Below are 18,066 nucleotides of genomic sequence, written 5' to 3'. Positions count from 1 at the left end.
CTTGCCTCGTCGCATCTTCTTGGCAATCTGGACGCGAGCGACCAGAGCCCTGTCTCGCCCGTGTCTTCAGCGAGGCAGCAGGCGCAGCACCCGGACGGCTGTCTTGTGCGTGGGGGCAGCCAAAGCAGCGACGGGCGACGTCCACAGCCCGATGGAAGAGGGAGGCAATACCCTGTCATTCCTTGTAGTGTCTCCCAACGGTGGATGCCACCCACGTACGGTGGGCGGTGCGCCTGATTGGAGGCTGTCGTGACTGGCTGCTCCACACTGTCGCTTGAGGTTGCCGCCGGCCCCTCTCGTCAACCAGGCCCTGGTCTTTGTCTGCCGCTCTCCAGGTTCCATGCCCGCTGGCTGTGCCCACTGGCCTTGGTTCGCAACATTGAACGACACCAACCCTCGCTGCACCACTATCGGGAGCCTGGTTGCGCAACCCGGCCTCGCACATCGCCATACAATTGGGTCTTGCTAGGCTGCCCTCTCCCAACAGCCCCAACAGCTCCTTCGTTCGCGTGCTTTCGACGGCTGATATGCCGAATCAGGACGCACCTGCCACCTGGTAGCCAGCACACAGCACGCCCTCATTCCACCTACAGCAAAAGGCCCGCCGCCCAGCGGAACCCGGCGCAGTGACACAACAGCACGCATCGCACAGCGCCAGCGCAGGGCACCAAGGCCTGACGCCGTGCGACGACTGCCCGGTACTGGCCCCCCGACCGACCCGCAAACCCCGTTCCGCCCAGCGTCGTCTCCTGGGTCCCGTCGCGCAAAGTCGGAGCCCTGCGCCGTTCCCACTACCTGTCCGTCCATCGCGACGTCGACTTCGACGGTCGCCCCGGTCGTTGCGACATCACGCGATCCGATTCCGTGCCGGCCACTGTTACCATGGGCGCTCCGGAACAGGCTGCCGCGTCTCGCGGGGTCGCAGGCGAGCCGCTCGCCTTCCTCAACCTACCACGAGAGGTCCAAAAGGCCATCATCGCACAGGTATGGCGCCCGTTGTTTTCCCCGCACCGCCCTCCGCCGGCGGGGGACCGCCGGCGCGCAACTCCCCGCCCTAGCCGCTGGTGCCGGTGCTGGTTTGACGCTAACCGTTGCTTGTCGTGTCGGACCGCTACAGTGTTCGCAAAGCGACCTCATCTGCCTCTCCCTCGTTTCCAGACACTTCCGCGATCTGGCTGCCGCCCAGCTGTACCGCAACTTTCACATCGTCTTCCCCGATGAGGATGATCCCGCCTACGATTCGCCCATAGACGGCCTCGCGGGCGGTCTCGACACCTTTGTCACAAGCGACTACGACTATGCGAGGCACCTTCGCGACATGTCCCTTGACACTCTGAGCGCCGGGGACAAGGCTGAGACCGCCTACAAGCCCTATCTCTTCAACGTCAGCTGCGGCAAGTTCATGAACACGCTTCTGCTGCTGACGCTACGCAAGTCAAAGTCTCTGGAGGCCTTCAGGTCAGTGCCGCACTACTTACTGCCTAGCCACCGTCGCCTTCGTACTGTATCGCACCTCTCCCGTTTTCCTCCGAAATACTGATGATTTGTGTCTATTGTTCAGGTGGAACATCAGGGTTGAGCTCAGCCGTCCAGTCTACCGGGCCCTTCATGCCATCGAGACGCTCAAAGACGTCCATATCCGGTTCCAGGTCGGCCCCTCCATGTACGAAACGCCGCCGCCGCTCCCGTACGCAACATCACCCGACAGCAGCCCGACGCAGTCTCATGCGCACCTGCCCGACATGGGCACGAGTGCGGGTTCTCAGATGCCAGCTTTTGATGTGCAGCCGCCTCCGCAGATTCTGTACGACGGGATTTCTCTCGTGCCCGTTGCGGTGGTGCCCGGGTCTGGACCGCCGCCGTTGGCGCCCAAGTCGCCCTCGAGAACCAAGACAAAAAGATCGGCATTGTCCAAGGAGCCCCCGACTCTGTCTGGCTTCAAAAGGCTCAGAAGCCTGGCGGTGTTGGATATGGACACCCTAGACGTGGTCTCGGAGATCCGCACCTGCATACGAAACTCATCCTCCACACTGACCACACTCAAGCTGTCCTTTTCGGACCAACTAGCATCACAGGCCAGGAAACCTCCGCCAGAAGCCGAACTGGACGACTCGGACCCGGACGACGAGTTTCAAGTCGTGCCTGGGCCCCCGCACCCCACCCCGTACGTCGACGGCAACCTGAGCATGCCCGCGAGAGCCTACCGAGCTGCCGAGGAACGCAAGTGCCAAGAGGCCGTTCTTGGGAGGATTTTCGATGTCGAGGCCATGCTTGCCAAGAAGCCTCCAAGGAGAGCCTCTTCCAAAGATCAGGATAAGAAAAAAGAGGCAGGCGAGACCAAGGAACCCCAGGGGCAGCCTGCCACCCAGGACCACGCCAAGGAACTCTTCACCAAGATTTCCGAAGTTTCGAGCAAGCTCAACGACCTCAGGTTGGGAGAGGCTGGTGCGCCCCCGGACGCAGGTGCCAAGCAGCGGGAAATTCTGGACTTGATAGTGGCAGCAACCAGGAGATATGTTGCTTCTGTGGAGGGAAAGCCCAGTATCGAGGGCGAGAGTCTTGCCCTCAGCGCCGCGAGCTCCTCTGGAGGCGGAGTGGCCCAGGATCAGACCTTGGTCGGCTCCTCGTCGACCGCCGAAAGCAGCTCATCCAAGAAGACCATCGCAGCGCCCGAAACCAGCACCTCTGGCACTTCATCTACCACCGCGGCCCGCACCACATGCAGCACCAAGGGCGAAAATCCTAAACCCGAGGATGTCAGTATCGAGGAGCCGGAGGAGCAGCTCGTTCTCGACGCCCCAGACGGTCCAAACACTTCCATCCCCACGGAGACACCAGACCCAGACTGCGAAATATCGAAGACGGCCAGATCTGCAGGTGCTCCCCAACAGTCGGAGCAGAGCTCAAGCGGCAGGGTCGCGGCAGAGGCGCATAAGGAGACTGGCGCATCGCACGCGGGACTGCAGAACGCCGGCGAGAATGGTATCGCCATGACAGAAAAAGGAGCCCCCGTCGCTGTGCCGTCGGGCCAGGTGACCGTGAACTCACCAAGTGATGGGCGCATGCGTGAATACATTCGGGCGACTCGGGGAATCGGGCTCGAATCACTCAACGTCTACCTTGTCCCAGTCAAGGCGTCGGTGCTCAGCAAGGCCATCGACTTGCGAGCGCTGCGAAACATCACACTACTGAACGTGGGCCCGCAGCAACCGATATGGGCTCTCTTCGCCAAGGAGAACAAGGTGCAGTCGCTGCCTCTGCGTAACATCTTCACCGACAACGTCTCGTCTGCGCTTCTCAACTTCGTTTCGCAGCTCCAGGAGCTCCGCGAGTTTATGATCCTGGAGAGAGATCACAAGTACAAGCCCGAGAGCTTTGCAGCCAAGACGACCACCACCATCGAGCAGATTCGGAAGCTGGTCCTAAAGAAGCATATCTCAACGCTGAGGCGGCTGATGATCAAGAACATGGACAGCATGGACTGGGATATAGATGAGCAGACCACCAGGCTCATCTGCCGAAAAGGGAAGGTGCTGGAGGAGCTGGCGATAAGCATGAACATCCGGGCGATTGTGAGTCTCGTTCTTGCTCCTGTCCACTCCTGCTCACCTCCCACTGTATGCCCTGCGTCTTGTCCTACTAACAGCGATGATGCATATAGCACGTGTTCATGCAAAATATGGCTGGCCTAGCAAATCTACATGCACTGCATGTGATTCACCTTCGCAACGAAGACACGTGCGTATGGGTGATGCGCGAGACCAAGAAGTTCCTTATCGACAACCTGTCTCACCACCAGCACATGAAGCTCGAGTGGATCTCGATCGACGACGACGATCGGTTAGAGAAGATTGTCCGTATTTCGGACGAACCCAAAAAGGGAAGGAAGAGCAAGGGGAAGGGTAAAGAGAAAGTCGGCGGGAGTGTCCCCATCTTTGGCAGCCACGGACACGTGCCCGGCTTCAACTCGCACTACGACGACCCCTTCCCGCTCCTGGCCGCGGATGACTGGGGAGATGGGGGCAGCGCCAACTGCAGCGACGACGACAGCGACGACTTTGACGAAGATCATGATGGCACGAGGCGGCCCAGGATCAGGTTGGAGACCATTGAGGGCGTTCACTTCTACGACGTTTGGGGAGTAAGGATCTTTGAGAAGGAGGTGGTGACGGGTAGACTCTGAATCAGATCAGAGGTCACCACAGCACCCTTCCCTCCTTTTCTTCCGACCCGAGACAAAGCTGGCGAGCTAAGTGGAAAGCGTTCTGAGCTCGAGAGGAGATGCTCGTCACTCCCGATAGTCCTCTCTGTTTACTGTCTCGGCCATTGGCGCTATTGCGGTTGGCGACGGAGCTCATTTGAACGACCCCAACACCCTCGTTGCTTCCTCATCAAGAGAGAACCGCACTGGAGCGGCCTCATGTCTTATATTACCACTTACTACTCATCTTCCTTTTCTCCGATGTCATTGATTTTTCCGTTATTATCTCCCACTCTCTCTCATCTACCGCTTTTTTTCTTGTCCCTTTCTCGGTTCATGTTTAGGACCAGAACCAGAAATCCGGGCTCTACCACGACATATCCATATGCGTAATACTGGGTATTATTTGAACATCTACGATGAATCACCTCTTCTAGAAGTGACGATTTGCCTTGGTCGACGCGTGCTCATGCCTTGGCCGGCGCTGGTTTCAGTTCCACCAAAAGCTCACGCTGAAGCTGACGCTCAAGCCGCGTACGTAGTGCCACCAGCCCGCGGGTATGTAGAGCGAGTCGCCGGGCTCGAGAATGCAGTCCACAAAGGGTATTTCGCGGAAGGCGGCCGCGGCCGCGGCCGCATCTCGACCTGCCTGGCCGGCGTTGTCGCCTTCCTCCTCCTCCTTCTCCTCCTCCCCGGCGGGGGCGTCGTCCCAGCCCTCGAGGGCGCCGACATCGAAGGCGCTCGTGTTGCCCATGTCCACGCCGGCCTCGGTGCCGCGGGCGGCCATGCGGGGCGAGTGGCGCGGCGCGTACAGGCGCACGTACTTGCGGCCGACGACCTGGGCGAGCACGTTGTGGTACGGGTCCGTGTGCAGCGGCGTGATGGTGCCGGGCGGGCCCAGCCAGGCGTTGAGCACCGGCTCGTCCAGCTCCGCGGGCGGCGGCCGCCCCGCCTCGGGGCCGTGGAGGAGGGAAGGGGGTGGCGGCGGCGGTGACGTATAGCACTTTTTTTTTTTTTGGAATGGTTAGCAATAGGAAGAGTCGGACTTTTGGTTGATTTTTTCTTTCTGTGGATAGAAGCTGGCAGGTGGGTGTAAAGTGCGTTGGACGTACATAATCTGGAATGCGAATGTCATCTCTGAGCCGCGGTAGCTGTGAAAACAGTTGGTGTTGTGCGAGGTACGCCACAGGGACCTGCTGCTCACGAGGTAATGTAGAGCTCGGGCTGCCGTCGCTGCCACCACTGTCGCTCCCACCCACTCCCGCCTCTGCCGTCGTCGTCGCCGCCGTGGCGTCGATATAAGTGCGCAGGAAGTCGGCAAAGGGCATGATCTTCTGGCCCCACCCGTCGTCGACGTAGCTCCTGCCGATCTCGACGGGCACCAGGCGCCGGCCCCTCAGCGTCCGCGACAAGAGGTAGGCCGGCCTGCTCCACGGGCGCGTCGTCCGGGCGGGCCAGTCGTCCGTCAGCCCCGCGACGACGAGCGGCTCCGGCCCCAGGGACGGGTCCGGCGGCCTGCTCATGTACGTCTGGAACGCCACCATGGAGAGCCTCGGGACGCGCCTCACCGGGCTCCTGACGGGCGGGGTGAAGGGCTCCGCGGTTGAGAAGGACGGCGAGCCCTCCCAGCCGCCGCCGCCGCCGCCGCCGCCGCGTGAGCGGGGATCCTCGCTCAGCCTCGGCTTCTTGGGCCGGGGCGCGGGGTAGTCATCTGTGGTGGGGATGGTGCGGTCTGGCGACGCCGCCGCCCTGTCGTTGTCTTCGGCCCGGTTGTTGTAGATGGTGTCGAGCAGGTCGAGCGCCTGGTCGATCCACTCGCGCCCCCGCTTGTGTCCCGCCCCGCCGGCGAGGACGAGGGCGAGGTCCAGGGGCTTGACCAGCTCGTCCAGCAGAGCGTCGATGGCAGGGTCGTCGGGCAGGCCCCCCGGCGGCGGCGGGGCCTCCAGCAGGCAGGCGGCGAACTTGAGTATGCTCGCGTCCGTGTAGAGCTGCCTCCAGCAGGCGGGGAGCTCGCTGAAGACGTGCGCGTAGAACCTGCCGTACGACAGCGAGATCAGGTCGTCCAGGCGCGAGTGGAGGAGCCGCCGCTGCCGGCGGCGGCAGCTCTCCTCCTTTTCCTCCTCCTCGCCCGGAGACCCAGGCGCCGCGGCGTCATGGTGGCCGTCTGCGTCCACCGGTGTCTCGACGTCGGCCTCGCGCTGGGCGGCGGCGGTTCGGGCCTGTCCGAGACAGAGGCCGGTGAGGACCGAGGCTTGTCGGCCCAGCAGCTTGACGAGCGGGCCGCCGCAGCCAGCAAGGGGGTGGCGAGCTCGGGTGTCACCGCCGCTACCGCTACTGCTACTGCTATTAGAGGCAGTTACGGCGGCGGCGGCGGCTTCGGACGAGATGTCCAAAGCGGCCGTAAGGCACAGACCAAGAAGTCGACTTCTGCACTCCGATGTAGGTGTTGCAGACATTTGTCGCGGCTTTAAGACTTTGGGGCTAAATGTGGAAGGTGTGGTGTAAGAAGTCACAGGGCGATTAAAATACAGCGTGAAAATTCCCCCCTCAACTGCAAAGGATTCTCTCCACAACCAACGAAATTCAACGCTTTGATTTCCTCCCATAACTTCGCCCTCGATTGATGTCAACAACGTCCACCCACCTCGATACCTATACAGTCGATATCCCCCTAAATCACTGCGCGCGGGTGATCTTGACTATCAGGCCAGACTGGAGAAAGATGCCGGCGTTGGCCGACTTCATGGGCTGCGCAGCGTCGACAAGGGCAAAGTCGTACCTGCGAAGCAACTGCCCATGCGGTGCAACCACCAGGAGTCAGCTGAGGGAACGCCCGAGCAGGGAGGAGCACGCACGACCTACCTCGACGAATAACTTGTTGATCTCGATCAGGGCGACGGGCTTGCCGAGGCACTGCCACTTGCCGTACTTGAAGATGAGGTCCCACGTGGCCTCCATGGCCCTCAGCCGGCCCCCGTCGGCCTCGAGCCAGCGCTCGGGCCGGAAGCAGCCCGCATCGTCCCCGTAGACGTCCTCGCGCCGCTGCAGCGCAAAGACCGACCAGCCAACCTCGGTGCCCCCGGGCACGCCGAGCCCGCACAGCACGTCGCCGCCCGGCGGCACCATGACCCCCATGAGCCCCGCCACGGGCGGGTGCATGCGCATGCCCTCCTTGATGACCGCCTGCAGGTACGGCAACGCCAAGCACTCGGCGTTGGTTGCCGGTGGCGATGAGCAGGGTGGTTGCTGCGGCAGCTGATGTTGCTGCTGCTGTTGCTGCTGCTGCTGCTTCTCCGCCGCCCACGCCCGCACCTCGGCTGTGAGCCGTCCGTACACGTTGGGCGAGCTGAGCATGTATAGCATCGTCGTTCGCACCGCCGTGGCCGTCGTGTCGGACCCGGCCACGATCTGTAGGAGCATCTCGCCCTCTGCCTCCTCGCGCGTGAGGCCATGCGCAAGGAACGAGCCGAGCATGTCGCCGCGGCAAGGGTTGCCGGAAGCAAGTCTGTCGGTCACAATCTGCTTGGCCACTCTGCATGGTTTTTTTTCTCTCGTGTCAGCCCGTTTTCGAACCTTTTGCCGCACCGGGGCCACTCACCCGATGAAAACACCAAGCCCGATCTTGTCGCGCTCTGACGGCATCAGTCGTCGGCAGAGCCTGGACTGTAGCACCTTGGCCAGGGTTGGGAAGACGGTCAAGGTGATCATGACGGGCATGCTCTCCTCGAGGATCTTGATGTACTGGTGAACGTCGGTGTCCTCGTCGGTAAAGCCGAAACGCTCGCCGAGAGAGAGAAGGCCGATGATGTCGAGGGCCGCATATTGCACCTTGCGCGCTAGGTCCATCGGCCGAAAGCTGCCTGGTTCCGAGACGTACCGACGCTCTACAAGGCGGATAAAGGCACTGATGCCCTTGTCAATGACGGCCTCGAGGCTATCGACGTCCTTGCCGGCATACTGCGTTGTCGAGTGACACCACCGAGAATGTAAATATTAAGCGAGTGCTCAACGACGACGGCAAGACCGGATCTCGGAGATGGCGTCCCGGAAATACAAAAGAGACGCAGGTCTACTGGGCCACAAGGAGGAGGACGGCTGTGACGAGGGTGACTTACACCGGCTGCCATCTTTGAACGGAGGACGCGGTGCTCATCGTCGTCCCGCATCGATATCAAGTTGTCCCGATCGGGGTTAAAGCGAACGGCTTGATAGAATGGCCCCTTCTTGTACGGCGAGCGCACGGCCCACAGCTTTCGCAGGACATCCGGGTCATTGGTCACCAACGTGTTGGGTCCGATACGTGCGAGGGGTCCTGCGTCGCGCCGGCTTTGCTGTCAGCAACACCCCCTAGCACTCGTGTCCCTCTTGTTGAAACCGGTGCCACCATGGGATCCCAGGCGCCCGGGACGGGGAGCCTGCCGGCACTGCTGCCCTGGATACTGCGGAATCGACCGGGCTTCGGTTGGTACTTGCCATACTTGTCGACCACGTCCTTCAGCGCGAGGTGCATGTTGCCGCTGATGGAGCTGCGAAACATCCACCACTTGCTCAGGCCGGCACTGGGCGGGCCAGGTATATGTCGAAGCCTACTCCACGACGAGTAGGTCCAGAGCGCCAGCACGAGCAGGAGCGCGGTTCCGAGGAGGGCGAGCACGGTCGCCCCGGACAGCGCCAAGGGCACGACTGTGTCGAGATGGTATATCCTCGACATGAATGCTACACCTCGACGACGAAAATGGGTGGTCTTTTATGAAGGGTACTGGTGTGAATGAGATAAAGATGCTAGGGTTGCGATGGGTTCAGGAAGAGAAGAGGGACTGAGGACATGCAAAGTTTTCTTGGATCCGTTCGAGGGAGGAAGGTTTGAACGAGTCCACTCTTCTTTTAAAGTGCCGAACAGACTGCCAGCTGAGCCTATCTGACCCAGCTCATCAGCCCGAGTGGGCTGTCCCTTCGGATGGGTGTCAAGCATGGCGCGGTATCATCCATCCCGTCTCAACGCTCTCCCGGGTTTTCTTACCTCCCTGGCGGCCACCACCACCACCTGGACTCCAAACATGGCTAGGCCGAGCCGATCGGGCCAACCTGGACACCTCTTCAATGCAGGCCTGGTGTTTTCTAGCGGCTTGGACACCTAACACGCCCGACCTCTCCTGGAGCTCTCCTTGGAAACGGTGGCAGTATTCACCAGGCGTAAAGGCTGCCCCCGCCGAGCGCCCTGTCCCACAGTCGCTTGCATGAGGTAGGCTATGGTCCGCTCCAGGACCAGCACCTTCTGGCTAAGGTTCGGAACCCCTCCTTGGCTTGAGCAGAAAACTCGTGACTGCTCTCTCCCCTACTCCTTTTCCCTGTCTCTCCCGTCGGGCCCTCGCCAACCAGGCATGCTGCCCTGGACCTGTCAGGGTGCCTGCATAACAAGGGGCAAATACACAACGCATGAGTGCCCTTCTCGTGTCCCGCCAAGACACCCAGAAGATGTGGAACCCACCCGACGGCTTGGTTAAGCACTCTGCACCCATGTGCCACTCTCTTGGGACTGGGTCAGGCCGCTCTGCACAGCGCCACTCCGTCTGGCAATCACTCTACTGCCTGCCAGCTCTCCTGCTCCTGTCCTGTGCGCCTGGGCGCATTCTAGGCGAGACGACACCTCATGCGCCCACATCTGCCGAGCCCTTCCTTCGGGCCTTGCGGGCGTTGGCCTTGGATGCGACGGGAAAGCTCCTTGGAGACATGCACAGTACCCATGCCTGCTCGTTTGCTTTTCTTTAGATGGTCCGCATGGCTGGGCAGTGGGCCGCACACGAGGTGTGGTGGTATCGGGCACCGAAGAGCCTGTCATGGCAGCTAGAAGGTGCAGAATCTGGCCATGGCTGGCACCCTCTTCATTGCTATCGACTATATCTGGGACCGCCCCGTTTCTTTGCTCGTACGCTCGCCGGGCGAGAAGCATGCATACGACGGCTTTTACGCGTTACCTCCCACTGGCCAGGACCGCCCAAGCTCGCACGACAGTAGATCTAGCGCCAGGGAGTTACCTAGCGAGTTTGGGTATTCCCTAGTTTGTCGGCCGTCTCATGAGGGAGACCAGGAGCTCACGCGCCCAAAGGGCACTCCGGCTTGTCTCAGTGGTAGGGCAGAAGAAAAGTTCGAGAGGCGCTAGGCGATTGCGGCAACTTGGAGCCTGTGTTACCAGCCACGTACAGGCAGCTCCGGATCCGAAGGGGCTTTGAATGAGGACATGGCATGTGAACTGCTTGCATAGGTACCTCTTGGTATTGGGAGGGTGGGAATATGCATGCCCTTCGATACGCCTCTACCCTTCGCGGGAAAGACCTTCTTCTGTCGTCGCTGTCTCACTGGGCCCCCCCGTCATAGGCAACTCATGCACCTACCCGTTCGGCCGGGACGAGGATTTCACTGGGATGCGTGGATGCCACCAGAAGCCCCTTGAGCAAACAGCAGTCGGTAGGTCTGTCATCTTCCATTTTCCTCCCGTCATTTAGGCGAGCGCCCTGGCTGCTGATCCCGGTCCGCTCGTGTCACCCCAGAAGAAGCATCCTGTCAGACTCGTCACAGAATTCCGACCTGCTTCCCACGGAATTGCCAAGAGGGAGCGTGGGGTGAGGGGGCGGCCGAACTAGCACTTTTTTGTTGACATTTTGCGTCTCCTCTACTTTCTCTCGTCATTGGATCAGCTTCTTCCTGCTCCGTCGGTGGCAGCCCTTTGCCGACGTCTATCTCGATTTGACGGGTGAGGAGACGGCATGACAGCGCATCTCCCGACGGGGCACAGGCAAGGGATGGATTTCATCACCGCTTGCCTTGCGCGGCCCCTCCCAGAGTCAACAGAAGGAAACGGGGGAGCCCGGCCGGGTGGACGCTACACAAGCATGGGCCTAGCCAGGCCACGGTGACTGTGGCCTGCCGTCGGCCCCCTTTGATTTCTGCCCCAGGCAGCGACCAGAGCGCGAGAGGGCAGGGAAGCAAACGTCGGTTAATGGAGGAGCACAAGACGTGTCCAACCGACGACCGCAACCGCCATGTGTTCCCTCGCTCTCCTTCGTCATCTCCCCCTACCGCCCTCCCCGCAACACCCATTGGGTGCCGGCCAGATGATTTTGGACGGCAGATGCTCATGTACCCTCCGTCCGCGGCCTGCTGGTGGAACCTGTGTGGCCTCTTTTTTCTGTTTGCCCGCCCTTCGCCCTTGCTTCCCCTTCCCGGCGGCCCTTCTTCTCACCCGCGCGACCAAGCATGGATGGATGACAGGGCGGACGGCACCATCGCCCCCACTTGGAAACTTCCCCCGTGTTGTTCAACAGCCCGGTCGGGGAGTGTCTCTTTATCTAGTCGACATCCCGAAGATCCTCTGCCAGCCTCCTGCAGCCCCCTTGCAACAATCTCGCCCAGAGTCAGCCACTCAGGAGACCATCCGAGCAGGCCAGCAAACACGCCGCGCACACGCAGGAACCTTCTACCGAAAGCCTTTAGCCACAGCTTACTGTGAGCCTGGCAGGGATTCCAGAGCCATGGATGATCATTGGATCGCACAGCCAAATCCCGCACCAGTCGGGATCGACGTTGATGTAAGCCCAGCCTTCCCTGTCGACCCTAAAAACAACCACACGCGGGATCCGGGTCCTCAGGACGGCTCCATTCTCCGCCGTCGGTCCCTCCCACCATGGATGGTTTTGCACGCCTTGGCTTCCATGCAATTTCATTCCATATAGTCTCCTCCCCATCGATACGCTGGGTGCTGACCAATACATTTCTAATGTGCAGGAGGAATTCGACTTTGCAGATACGGACTCTGCACTAGGAGATGCAAGTCGCCGTCGTTCTAATGACATGTCTCTATCCCTGTCTACACCGGGCGCGCCCGAGCCATGCCCATGATGTGTTGGCGAGGGAGATCTACCTGCAGATCTACACTCTGAACGAGAGGGAACCGGGATTCGTTGCTAACCCATGACGGACATCTCCCAAGCCTCCGCGTGCTTTCTAGGAAATATCCGTGTTGTCGTCAACCATCTCGTTGAGCTCGAGCGTCCTCAGAGAACTTGAGGAAAACGGCCGGAAATACCATGGATACAAGGATGGGAAGTACATCCTTCCAATGGATGAGGTACGTCCTGCCTGTTCGATAGGCCTGTAGGCATCGTAGATACACAGGCCCCCTCCTTGGTCATCGCTTGAACTCTTGCGCTCCATTGTTGCTCTCACGGCTGGAACCGCAGCAGGCTCATCCCTTGATTCTGCCTGGCGCCCAAGATGACTGATACGAAACGAACGTCGCGGGTCTCATAGCCAGAACTAGAGAGACAAGGTCCGTCTAGGTCGTTAGAATGGCCTCGATCACATGGGGCGCCTCACCGAGCCGACCCCCTGAATGAAGAAAATCTAACGTGACGGGGCGTCTTTGACAGAGTTCCAGTACCACCTCTGCCTACAGACATTCGACAACAAGCTCAACTTCGCGCCCGTCGAGGACGCCCACAGGGTGCTCGATGCCGGATGCGGGCCCGGTGAGTGCTCCCTTCAATGCAGACACATCCACACTTGCCGAACAGAGCGTTCTGACCAAACACTGTTGCGAGACACTTATAGGATTCTGGGCAATAGATTTCGGTGAGAGTCCTTGCCCCCGTGTGCGGTCAAAAGCGTGGGCTGTGTTGCTTACCCCGTCCCGTCTTGACGACAACACGAAGCGGAGAAACATCCACACGCCAAGGTAGGGAGAGCAACAGGCCGCAACAGCCCTCACCGTCGCCATCGCTTCTACTGATACTTGGCTGCGGCGACGGGGTGCTTACTAAAACGGAGGACACACTAGGTGATTGGCATCGACCTATCACCCATTCAACCTCCATTGTAGGCGTACCCAGTGCCACCCGGGCTCGGTTCTGGTTTGGTTACGGGTGGCATCCTCGCAGCTAACATGATTCCTCGTTGACGCAAACCGGCCGTAGCATGCCGCCCAACGTCATCTTCGAGATCGATGACCTCGAGGAGCCATGGACGTTCAGCTTCAAGTTCGACTATGTCCACGCTTCCATGATGACGGGAGCGTTTCGGGACTGGCCTCGGTTCATGGGGCAGGCATACGAGTAGGTCATTATCCGCTCTCAAACAGAGACAGAGTGAGAGCAGAGGCAAAATAACACCAGTCTCGACACACAGCTTCCTCAACCCCGGCGGCTACCTAGAGCTGCAAGACATCGACTTCCCGGTCCGGTGCGACGACGGCAGCCTGCCCGCGGACTGCGCGCTGAGGCGATGGAGCGACCTGCTCATGGAGGCCGGGCGGCGGTCCGGGTTCGCGCTCGACACGTGCGGGCAGGCGGCCGACATGATGAGGCAGGCCGGCTTCGTTGACGTTGTGCAGCTGCCCTACACGTGGCCCATGAACCGGTGGCCGCGCGACCAGCGGCTCAAGCAGATCGGGCGCTGGAACGAGGAGAACTTTGTCGAGGGCTGCGAGGCCATGTCCATGGCGCTCCTCACGCGCCACCTGGGCTGGACCCGCGAGGAGGTCGTCGACTTCAGCGCCCGCGTCCGCGCCGACATAGCCGACTCCCGCAAGCACGCGTACTTTCCGCTGTATGTCACGTACGGCCGGAAACCGTGAGGGCGGCGGGGAGGAGGAGGCTTAGGGGAAAAGAACAATAATGCTACGAGGCAACTTTGGAGGAGGGATGGGAATAGGGGTATATGGTGGCAGTAAAAACATCATGTCCAATCAAAGAGTAGATGAATGACTCGATTTACACGCACACAGAATGCTGTTGCCCAGCGGGACGCGCCGAGTCAATAAAGGTTCACATCAATTTGCAGTTGGCACCTGGGGCACCCCACCAGTGGACCCCACCTGACGGGCCATCGCGCTTTGACGCAGCACATCAGACGCACGCCAGTCGCGTCTTGTGGCTCCGTAAAACGCGTCTCTGGCACAACATCAATTAAGCGTCAAGCATCCCAAGATAATTGCAGGCGGGTCCCCCCTGTCTCCGCCTGCCACCGCCGTCGCCAGCCCTGTCAACACTGCCATCTTGGGATTCGAGAGTTTCTGTTTATAGTTGAATGTCTTTTTTTTTTCTCTTGCCATATACAGACACTCACGCACACCTCAGCTCAGGCTATAATCACGACCATCCGGCGTCACCTCCCGTCCAGACTGGCCTCAAAGTGACACCACCTTGCTCGCCCAGCATCCTGTGCCCGTGCTGCCTTCGGAGCTCTCGCCTGCTTGCTCCTCGGCGGCAAGGCTGGGACAGGGAGACGAGGCCTCGCCACTACCGCACAGCAACAGGACATGAGCCTCCCCAGCACGCGACCCCCGAAGACGACGACGACGACGACGACGACGACGACGACGACAACGAAAACCACGACACGCACGTATAACACGATCCGGCAAACATGCATCTCCCGCGCTCCCTCATCTCAAAGCTCTACCTGCACCTGCAGAAGACGCGGCACGCCCTCGCCCCACCCGTGCTGCTCCTCGTCGCCCTCGAGCCCGACGCCCTCTGCGCGTGCCGCATCCTGACACGCCTGCTAAAGCATGACTACATACCGCACAAGATCCAGCCCGTGGCCGGCTACGCCGACCTCGAGCGCGTGGGCCGCGAGCTCGTCGGCCCCATGATGGAGTCGCGCGGCGGCTCGGGCGGCGTTGTCGTCTGCCTCGGCGTCGGCGGCACCGTCGACCTGGGTGCCATGCTGGGGCTCGAGCCCGAGGGCGATGGCGACGAGGCCGCCCCCTACGGCGGCGTCGAGGTCTGGGTCATGGACTCGCACCGCCCCTGGAACCTCGGCAACGTCTTTGGCGGCTTCCCCCTGGAGCCCGAGCCGGAGCTGGCGGCCGGGGCCGGCGGCGCCCGCGTCCCGTACAGCGCCCGCGCCCCTCCTGGGGTCTCGGGCGGTCGCATATCGCACTCGTTCAGCCCCTCGAGGGGCGGCATAGTCGTGTTCGACGACGGGGACATCGAGGACGGGCTCGGCCGGGAGCGGGACGCATACATGGCGCTGGTCGACATGCCCGAGGTGGACGATGACGGCGAGGATCTGGACAACAGCGACTCTGAGGATGACGACGATGACGATGGCGGCGGCGGAGACAAGGAGCCGGTCCGCGCGGGGCAAAAGCGCAAATCTTGGCCAGACCAGGACGACGAGGACAGTGGCGACGATGACAGGCCCAGGCAGAGACGCAGGAGCAATTCGGTAAGGCAATCTTTTTTTTGACTGTCGACCTATATATACCTTCCACGCATGTAACGTTTCTTGGTGTGTTTGCAGTTCTAACCGTGCTCCTTGGCCCAGTCAAACTCGATCCCCGAATCACCCACGCGCCCAGCGCGGCGGGGCTTGATCTCCCTCCAGGACTCAGCCGTCTTCTCCTCCAGCGATCTGAACGACATCCCGTCAGGGGCACAACCCCCAAAACCTCCGTCCGCGCGCAAAATGAGGAGGCAGCTGCTGCGACTGCGACGGGAAAAAGAGGGTACCCTACGCCATTATTACCGTTTGGGAACGTCTTACTCAGAGCCCGTGTCTTCGATGATGTACTCGCTTGCCTCAGAGCTGGGACGGGAGGACAACGACCTGCTGTGGCTCTCCATTGTGGGGGTGACGTCGATGGAGCTCTACGGGCGATCGTCGGCCGGCGTGGCCGTACCAGCACGGAGCTCGGAGGCCAGGCTGGCGTCGGGGTGGCTCGGGATGCGTGGGGCGCGCATACGGCAACTCCTGCGCGACGAGGTGCGGCGCCTGAACCCACCCGAAATAGGTGGCAGCAGCACGGGCAAGGTTTCGGCCGAGGGCCAGGGCATCATACCGACGACGGCGCGCAGCCCCGAGGACACGAGTATCCGCCTCTCGCCCGAGCCCAAGTTCCTGCTCATCAGGCACTGGAGCCTCTACGACAGCATGCTGCACTCGCCCTACCTCTTCTCGCGCCTCAAGATGTGGAGCGAGACGGGACTGAAGCGGCTGCACAAGCTGTTCGCCAAGATGGGCGTTAGTCTCGTCCAGTGCCGGCAGAGCTACACGCACATGGACATGGTGCTCAAGCGCGAGCTCCGGGTCAAGCTGCTCAAGTACGCGTCGCTGTACAACCTCGACGACATGGTGCCCACCATCGACACGGACGGCCGGGACCGCGGCGGCGCAAAGGACGGCTGGGGCTTCGTGCGGAGCTGGGGCTGGCGCGCCACCCTGAGCGCCCAGGACGTCGGCGTCGTCATCGGCGCCCTGCTCGAGGTCGGCAAGCATGCCGCCGCGTCCTCCTCGTCCGGGTCCGGGGACGGGGGGCCCTCGCAGCTGTACCAGGACCCCGTGGACAACCACCTGGAGATGCAGAGCGAGGAGTGGATCCCGCGGTTCTGGGAGGCGTACGACGCGCTTGAGGAGTATGTCGTTTTCCCTACTCGTCACCCCCTATGGCACGGCCATTCCAAACATGTTGTGCTGACCCAGATTTCTCGAGAACAGTATCGAAGCTCTCAAGCAAGGACTGCCCACTGCCCAGTTTCTCCACCGGGCAATCTTCAACACGGGCACGACTTTGCTGAAGAAGAAGCAGATCTCACACCTGCGCGCCTTTCGCATGTGCATCGTCAAAGACAGCCCCGACGCGGCCGTCTTTAACCACCCTGGAGCGCTGACAAAACTGGCCCTTTGGATCGGTGAGGCGCTCGCAGAACAGGAGAAGGACACGACGGGAAAACTTAGCAACGGCGGGAGGGGCACACCGCTGGTGGCGGCGTCTCTGGACGAGAAGCGGGGCGTCTACGTCGTGGTCGGCACCGGTGGTGGCGGAGGCGCCGGTTCCCTGGGCGGCGCGGACCTGCTGGCGGACAAGAAGAAGAAGGCCGATGCAAAGGCAGCAAAGGCCAAGGCCCGCGAGGACAGCCGCAGGGCCAAGGAGAAGGTGCGCGAGGAGAAGAAGGCGGCCAAGCGGGCGGCGGCGGCGGCGGCGGCAGGGGGCGGCGGAGACGAAGAAGTCGAGACCGAGTCGGAGGGCTCGGACGGCGGCTCCGACTCGGATGACGACGACAGCGACGACGACGACGACGACGATGCGCCCAAGGAGAGGGGCCACGGCTTAAACAGGTTCGGAAACGCGTTCCAGGACGTGGTGAGCGAGACCAACGCGCGGGTCAGGATCGACAGCTTCGAGCACTGCGTCGTCGAGGTCAAGAAGGAAGACCTGGGCGGGTTCCTGGAAAGTTTGAGCATGAAGGCGGTCGTGGGATGAAAAGAAGAAAAAAAGGGGGCAGGGGGTCACCGATATTAATAGGGTTACTCTTCGGAGGCCTGATTTTTACTGCCTGGCGTCGACCTGGATTGGGGGCGTCATGGATCACGCCTTATTTGATTGATGCCGACTGTATGGACGGACGGATGGATGGATGGGTGGATAGACGGAGGCATGGTTGAGCACTTATGAGGGCATTTGCAACAAAGCATGGCTTTTCTGTTTAATATCATGTACATGTCACGGCTATGGCGTTGTTGGGGTTTCCTCTCGTACTTGATGACTTGCGAGTACGACGAACGATATTAAGCACAGGCGACCCGGTTGGGGATGCACGAAATATACACAGGCAGGATATTCAAAGAACCAGGTGTGGTGTTTTTGCCTGATGTGCTCTGATCAAGATTCCGAGAGGAGAGCGACCCCATCACAGTATCTTGGTCAAAGAATTACGTAGGTGTACCCACTTACCAAACTTCTCAACCATTACCTACCTCTGGTATCCATCGTGGTGCGCCGCAGCGGGCAGTCAGGGCTGCCGTGCCGTCTTCGTGCCGTCGTCTTCCTTTCGTTTGCGTAGGATCCAGGGCCGGTTCCATTTCGG

The 18,066-nt window shown here is 60.9% G+C and overlaps 6 protein-coding genes across 6 annotated transcripts; 4 read left to right on the top strand and 2 right to left on the bottom strand.

Moving 5' to 3' along the window:
• The first annotated feature begins 324 nt into the window (after nt 1-324).
• On the top strand, nt 325-4,574 carry GGTG_04085 (hypothetical protein). The gene is made up of 4 exons (XM_009221875.1): nt 325-984; nt 1,118-1,458; nt 1,562-3,572; nt 3,662-4,574. The coding sequence occupies exons 1-4, from the start codon at nt 883-885 to the stop codon at nt 4,181-4,183; spliced, it is 2,976 nt and encodes a 991-aa protein (XP_009220139.1). The 5' UTR covers nt 325-882; the 3' UTR covers nt 4,184-4,574.
• On the bottom strand, nt 4,570-6,681 carry GGTG_04084 (JmjC domain-containing protein 5). The gene is made up of 2 exons (XM_009221874.1): nt 5,314-6,681; nt 4,570-5,204 (listed from the first exon to the last, which is right to left on the bottom strand). Exons 1-2 carry the CDS (start codon nt 6,655-6,657, stop codon nt 4,692-4,694), a joined length of 1,857 nt encoding a protein of 618 aa, XP_009220138.1. The 5' UTR covers nt 6,658-6,681; the 3' UTR covers nt 4,570-4,691.
• A 196-nt stretch (nt 6,682-6,877) lies between these two features.
• On the bottom strand, nt 6,878-8,912 carry GGTG_04083 (hypothetical protein; the record flags this gene model as incomplete). Its single annotated transcript, XM_009221873.1, has 6 exons — nt 6,878-6,991; nt 7,064-7,456; nt 7,514-7,733; nt 7,800-8,158; nt 8,317-8,532; nt 8,586-8,912. 6 exons carry the CDS (start codon nt 8,910-8,912, stop codon nt 6,878-6,880), a joined length of 1,629 nt encoding a protein of 542 aa, XP_009220137.1.
• Nucleotides 8,913-10,056: 1,144 nt separating this feature from the next.
• Nucleotides 10,057-10,465, top strand: GGTG_04082 (hypothetical protein). Its single transcript, XM_009221872.1, has one exon. It carries the CDS (start codon nt 10,068-10,070, stop codon nt 10,359-10,361), a length of 294 nt encoding a protein of 97 aa, XP_009220136.1. The 5' UTR covers nt 10,057-10,067; the 3' UTR covers nt 10,362-10,465.
• Nucleotides 10,466-11,977: 1,512 nt separating this feature from the next.
• GGTG_04081 (hypothetical protein) lies at nt 11,978-14,034 on the top strand. The gene is made up of 7 exons (XM_009221871.1): nt 11,978-12,025; nt 12,207-12,326; nt 12,509-12,527; nt 12,628-12,726; nt 12,809-12,932; nt 13,171-13,308; nt 13,382-14,034. Exons 2-7 carry the CDS (start codon nt 12,318-12,320, stop codon nt 13,827-13,829), a joined length of 837 nt encoding a protein of 278 aa, XP_009220135.1. The 5' UTR covers nt 11,978-12,025; nt 12,207-12,317; the 3' UTR covers nt 13,830-14,034.
• Nucleotides 14,035-14,557: 523 nt separating this feature from the next.
• GGTG_04080 (DNA replication initiation factor Cdc45) lies at nt 14,558-17,848 on the top strand. The gene is made up of 3 exons (XM_009221870.1): nt 14,558-15,427; nt 15,527-16,614; nt 16,697-17,848. Exons 1-3 carry the CDS (start codon nt 14,621-14,623, stop codon nt 17,460-17,462), a joined length of 2,661 nt encoding a protein of 886 aa, XP_009220134.1. The 5' UTR covers nt 14,558-14,620; the 3' UTR covers nt 17,463-17,848.
• The last annotated feature ends 218 nt before the right edge of the window (nt 17,849-18,066 follow it).

The sequence above is a fragment of the Gaeumannomyces tritici genome (genome assembly GCF_000145635.1).
Source record: "Gaeumannomyces tritici R3-111a-1 unplaced genomic scaffold supercont2.2, whole genome shotgun sequence".
NCBI lineage: Eukaryota > Fungi > Ascomycota > Sordariomycetes > Magnaporthales > Magnaporthaceae > Gaeumannomyces > Gaeumannomyces tritici.
The sequence above is the reverse complement of the archived record's forward strand: the minus strand, read 5'-3'. Positions and strand labels throughout refer to the sequence as shown.

Bases quoted from the DNA above. Each gene is read 5' to 3' on its own strand.
- GGTG_04084 (XM_009221874.1), bottom strand. From the start codon at position 6,657: ATGTCTGCAACACCTACATCGGAGTGCAGAAGTCGACTTCTTGGTCTG. The intron at 5,205-5,313 runs GTACGTCCAACG...AAAAAAAAAAAG, and splicing joins ACATTCGCATTCCAGATTAT to TGCTATACGTCACCGCCGCC.
- GGTG_04082 (XM_009221872.1), top strand. From the start codon at position 10,068: ATGGCTGGCACCCTCTTCATTGCTATCGACTATATCTGGGACCGCCCC.
- GGTG_04085 (XM_009221875.1), top strand. From the start codon at position 883: ATGGGCGCTCCGGAACAGGCTGCCGCGTCTCGCGGGGTCGCAGGCGAG. The intron at 1,459-1,561 runs GTCAGTGCCGCA...TCTATTGTTCAG, and splicing joins AAGTCTCTGGAGGCCTTCAG to GTGGAACATCAGGGTTGAGC. The intron at 3,573-3,661 runs GTGAGTCTCGTT...TGATGCATATAG, and splicing joins GCATGAACATCCGGGCGATT to CACGTGTTCATGCAAAATAT.
- GGTG_04080 (XM_009221870.1), top strand. From the start codon at position 14,621: ATGCATCTCCCGCGCTCCCTCATCTCAAAGCTCTACCTGCACCTGCAG. The intron at 15,428-15,526 runs GTAAGGCAATCT...TCCTTGGCCCAG, and splicing joins AGAGACGCAGGAGCAATTCG to TCAAACTCGATCCCCGAATC. The intron at 16,615-16,696 runs GTATGTCGTTTT...TCTCGAGAACAG, and splicing joins GCGTACGACGCGCTTGAGGA to TATCGAAGCTCTCAAGCAAG.
- GGTG_04081 (XM_009221871.1), top strand. The intron at 12,727-12,808 runs GTGAGTGCTCCC...AGACACTTATAG, and splicing joins CGATGCCGGATGCGGGCCCG to GATTCTGGGCAATAGATTTC. The intron at 13,309-13,381 runs GTAGGTCATTAT...CTCGACACACAG, and splicing joins TTCATGGGGCAGGCATACGA to CTTCCTCAACCCCGGCGGCT.